Raw genomic sequence first — 5,389 nt, forward strand, 5'->3', positions numbered from 1 at the left:
CACCCATCACCTGGTGGTTGGGATGTTTGGAGCTGTGCAGGGAGGGTGTGTGGTCAGCAGGGCACAGCTCACCCCTGCCCTGGGGTCCCCTAGGGACCTGCCATCCTGCCTGGCTGTGGCTGAGCCTCTCATCCATCCATCTATCCATCCACCCATCCATCTATCCATCCATCCATCCATCCATCCCTCCCTGTCTGGATGGATGGATCTGCTCAGAGCCAACATCAGCCAACAGATCCCACGTGTGTTGCCTGGCTGCTGAGGAGCTCAGGCAGGAGCCTGGGATGCAGCACAGCTCAGAGCTGGCATGGGAAGAGCTGATAAAGGAGGGATCTGCAGGCAAATCACCTTCCCTCTGCTCAGTGGTCCCCAACCATGTCCCTTGGAGCCACATGCCATGGTCCTAAGCTGTGCTCCAAGCTGCTCCCCCAGCATCCTTCCTCCTGCCCAGCCAAGCCCATAGTCCTCCTTTCTCACCATTAAATCCCCTCTCACCCCTTCATTCCTTATTCCCTGCACTGACAGCTCTTCCCACCTGCAATTCCTCCTCTTAGCCACAGCTAATTTTGCTGGACACCAGGTCTGTCTACGAGACATTTCCAACACCTCCACACTCAGCTGAGAGTTCTGGGAGATGCTGTTCCATAGGTCCATTTTTAGTGGCTGGATGCAAGGACACATGGGCACGAGGGAGAGTCATCACACAGCCCAAAACCACTGGGTGAGGGTAAATCTGCCATGCAGCTACTGAGGGCTGTGCTAAATGCTCTCCCTTGGGTGAGTTATGACAATTTTTAGTGCAGGCAGAGCATAAATAACCATCCTGCATCTATTTTTTTCCCCTCCTGAAGATCTGCTGGTTTGCTTTTCCTTGTTTTTCCCTGGCAACTCAGGGAGGTGAGATCAGTATCTGCATGGGAGCTATGGAGCTACAGGGAACCTGACTCTGCTTTTTCTTCTGGAGGTTCAGTTTTTAGCCTTATTCAGGCCAGAGGTGTTGGAGTGGGTTAGTCTCTGCTGCTGCTCCAGGCTTGGGAAAAGCTCAGGATGGGAGAGATCAGGAGTGGAGGCCACTGGAGAGCATGGGCAGGTAGCCCAGGGGTGAGGAGCAACAGGGCTGAGCTCCCTCAGGTTCAAGGGACAGAAGAGGCAACCCATGGATGGGGAAGGGATGGAGTGTTTTAATTCCCAGCTAAACAGGATGGGAAGAGGTTTGTGGATGGATTGGGAGCCCATCCTGCTAGGAAGGGGCTGCCTTGCCCTGCAGGTCCATCGCAGAGAGGTTGGGTTGGAGACTCAGCTGGTGATGCTCTGGTCCTGCCCATGCCCCCAGCTCTCAGCAGCTGTTTTCCTGTGCCCCTGCAGATGTTGGCACCTGGCTGGAACATCTCTCCTCTCTCTTTTCCAGCTTGTCTCCAGCACCAGAGCTGTGAAATGTGTGTGTCCTCAGAGCTGACCTTCAACTGCAGCTGGTGTCATGTCCTGCAGAGGTACCTGGGCTGAATTTCCTTCCCACCTCTTCCCTTGCCATGTCTCTGGGGCTGGGACAGCAAGCACAGCCCCAGGCCTGGTGTCTGTATCAGTGTCACTGGGTTTAAGTATTATTTTCCCCTTTTTTTTTATGTTTTGGAGGTTAATTAGGTGCTGCTCTTGGTCTCACAGTCATGGTTAAGTGATGACCTGGTGTCCAGTTTCAAGCCATTGAAAGGAGATCTTTTCTGGGGATTTTGCTCCTGGAACAAGTTGAGACCTGGAGCAGGACTCACATTTTTGTCACTGAGCTCAAACACATGGGAAACTTGTCCTGGCTTGGGCTGGGATCAGGCAGAAGCTCAGAGCTCCAGCTGGAAGGGCAGCAGGAAGGTGATGGAGTCAGGGACACTCATCCCCCCAAGCTGTGTGGGACATGCCCTCCTTGCTGGGGATGAGACACACCAAGGGTGGAGAGAACTTGCTGCTTTTCTGGGGTGAATGGAGGATGTGGTGCTGCCCCTGCTCTCCCCCAGCTCGAGCAGTGCAGTACAGAGCATGAGAGATAATGAGGTTTTGCTGAACTCTTTATTTAGAGCTGGTGGCAGGGGAGGGAACCCAATAACACAGATCCTCAGGGTGGCATGGGAACAGCTGTGTGTGGAAATCCATCTCTCCCAGGAAGGCACAGACTGTCTGTCCCCCCCCAGCCCATCAAGGTATAAGCAGGGGCAGGTAAAGATTCTCAGCCATCAGCAAAGTCACTGTCTAAGTTAACATCAGTTCCCCAACACAGCCACTCTACAACTGAGCACCAGTCCCTGCCTCTGGTTGCTGAGGTACACTCTGAGCCAGGGGAAGGTCATTTTTCAGTGGCAGTTGCTCAGTGGTGGTTTCAGAGCAGAGAATAGGATGTTCTCACATCTGGTAGTAAAACCAGGCCTGGGGGACAGTGGTTTTGTCTGGATCTCCTTGGGCTGAACCCCAAGGTTTGGGCACTCTGCTTACTCCAGACTTAGGGTGTTTGCAAACCTCATCTTGTCATACCAGAGAGTCATGGAATGAGTTAAGTTGGAAGGGACCTTAAAGCCCATCCAGTCCCATGGGCAGGGACACCTTCCATCAGTTCAGGTTGCTCCAAGCTCCATCCAACCTGGCCTGGAACACTCCCAAGGATGGAGCAGCCACAGCTTCTTTGGACAACTTGTGCCAGAGCCTCAGCACCCTCATAGGGAAGGATTTATTCCCACTATCCCATCCAACCCTGCCCTCTGGCAGTTTAAGGGTTTACCCTATCCTCTTTCCTCTTCCAAACTCCCAGTGGCTGTTTGCTCTTATCCCTTGGCCCGTGGTGACTCTGACTCTTGGGCAGCAGCCACCGCGTCCTGCGCCGTCCCCGTGGCTTGGGGGGCTCAGCCTGAGAGTTCAGGTTACAAATGGGCATTGAAAACCACGCTGGGAATGGCAAGTTGGAGCAAGCCAACTGCTATCTTTGTTGGCTTTCACCCAGGTTGGTCTGGCAAAGCCAACATGATCTGTCCCAAGGTGGATCTCTTCCAGGGTTGGAGCTATATCCTGACTCCAGCTCTGTGATTCCAGCCCAGAGTCCTCTCAGCTCTCTGCTGGACAGTGGGGTTTGTATTTTGGCCTTTTCTGAGCCCAAAATTGTGTCAGGAGCTGTACTTTAAGCAAGGATCTCAGCAGGATCTGAAGTTTCTTGTGGTTTCTCCTCAGTTACTGGTTGGGTAAATTGGTGCTTGTATGAGCTGTGAACTCCTGTTGCAGAGTTTGGTCTCCCCAGAGAGTTTGCAAAGGTCAGAGTGCTGCTTCATTCCCTGGTTCTGCAGGGATTTTCTAGCTGGTGTTTGCCTGATGTCATTTTTAATTTCTTTAGTGTGTTTTTCCTGTGCAGATGTTGCTGGACAGGCCCCAACAGACCTCGTGGAGCTCATGGCCTTACCCTGGCACTGAGTCCAGGGAATGGAAACTCAAACTCAGCCTATATATTTTTCCTCTTTCTCTGCTTCTCCTTTTCCCTTGGAGAACTGGTGTTGACCCTTTTCCTCCTCTCTGCAGGGGAATATTTGGGTTCTTCCAGCACAGCTGGACTGGAAACCTCATGTCTTTGGCTCTAATCTTGGATCTAACCTCGAGTAGATCTTTCCAGCCCTTGTTTGGCCAAGTATCCTTCCAGCACCCATCAGGGCAGAAGTTGGGGCTCTGGGGCAGCTTGGAAATCCTGAGCAGTTCCACAATCATTTCCTGCCAAGGGTTAATCCTGCTTTGCTCCACAGGTGCTCCAGTGGCTTCGACAGGTACCGGGAGGAGTGGCTGTCCTACGGCTGTGGCCAGGTGAGCCCCAGAGGATCTCTCCCTTCCCTTGGCTCCTCTGCTGGGAGTGCTGCTGATCCACAGGAAAATCTAGGGCCACCTCCCAGCTCAGATAATGAATGCTCAGCTCCTCTTGACCCGTGGTGTTCTGGATCAGACTGAGATTCCCTTTAGATATTCCTTCATTCCCTTGAGATATTCCTTTGGGTGTGCATTTATTCCCAGAAAATATCCCTTTAGACACTCCTTTATCCCCATTAGCCCTTCATTCCCTTTGGATATCTCTTTAGATATCCCCTTACTCCCTTGGGATATACCTTTAACTATCCCTTTATTCCCTTGAGTTATCCCTTTGGATATGCATTTATTCCCTGAAGATATCCCTTTAGATACTCCTTTATCTCCCTTAGCCCTTTATTCCCTTTGGTTGTCTCTTTACATATCTCTTTATTCCCCTCGGATATCCCCTTGGATGTGCATTTATTCCCTGAAGATATCCCTTTAGATACTCCTTTATCCTCATTAGCCCTTCATTCCCTTTGGATATCTCTTTACATAGCCCTTTATTCCCTTGGGATATACCTTTAGCTATCCCTTATTCCTCTTGGATGTGCATTTATTCCCTGAAGATATCCCTTTAGATACCCCTTTATACTCTTTTATCCCTCTTAGATTGCTCTTTATTCCCTTAGCTATCCCTTTATTCCCTTGGGATATACCTTTAGATATCCCTTTATTCCACTTAGATATCTCTTTATTCCCTTTATTCCCTTGGGATATACCTTTAGATATCCCTTTATTCCACTTAGATATCTCTTTATTCCCTTTATTCCCTTTCTATATTCCTTTATCCCCTGCAGCTATCCCTTTATTCCCCTTACCTGCCCCTTTCCCATGGCAGCAGGAGCTCTGACTCCCTTCACAGAGATGTGTGGATTGGGATAGCTAAGGGATGCTCCAGCCAATCCAACCCTGTGTGGGTTCTGGATATCCCCTGAGGGTGCAGAAACCTCCAGAAGTCACCAAACAGTGCAGTTTGAGCACTCCAGGATGTTTTTCCTCCTTCTCCTCCCCCCCACCCCAGAGCATGACTCTTACTCACTCTGAAGCAGGAAGGAATTATCCTGGTTTTTGTCCTTGTGAGCACAATTATCTCCACGTTGGATGAACTCCTCCCTTTGTCTAGCACAGATCAGCTCCAATGAAACATCTGCTTCTGCTTTGGGTTTTGGTTTGTTGGTTGTTTTTTTTTTTCCTTGGTTTATTTTTTTCCTACTGAAAACTCAACTTTATTCCCTGTTAGCCAGAGGGTTGAGCCAGGGAAAAAAAGGTCATTGGACCTATGGGATGTCCCTGGACCTATGTGAGGTCACACAGTGATGCATCAAGGTCAGACTGTAAGACCTTTCCAGGCTGTTGTGATTTCTCCTGCTTAAATGCTTCCCAAATTTTTCCTCCTCTTCCCCAGCCTCCACTCCACCCTCCCTATATATCTTCTGGTACTTCTGGACCTGTCCCCAACTTCTCTTCTGGTATTTGCTCTCCAGGGACACAGTGGCCCCAAACCTGGGAAACACATTCCCCACCC

At 50.4% G+C, this 5,389-nt stretch overlaps 1 protein-coding gene across 1 annotated transcript in view; it reads left to right on the forward strand.

Annotated features, from left to right (window-relative positions):
• Nucleotides 1-5,389, forward strand: part of LOC103801982 (plexin domain-containing protein 1-like) — a gene marked incomplete at its 5' end in the record, with an annotated part of 18,154 nt that overhangs the window by 7,601 nt on the left and 5,164 nt on the right. The window contains 2 exon segments of the mRNA XM_009074419.1: nucleotides 1,409-1,490; nucleotides 3,765-3,822. Coding sequence (XP_009072667.1) covers nucleotides 1,409-1,490; nucleotides 3,765-3,822 — 140 coding nt within the window.

The sequence above is a fragment of the Acanthisitta chloris genome, unplaced genomic scaffold, assembly GCF_000695815.1.
Source record: "Acanthisitta chloris isolate BGI_N310 unplaced genomic scaffold, ASM69581v1 scaffold13095, whole genome shotgun sequence".
NCBI lineage: Eukaryota > Metazoa > Chordata > Aves > Passeriformes > Acanthisittidae > Acanthisitta > Acanthisitta chloris.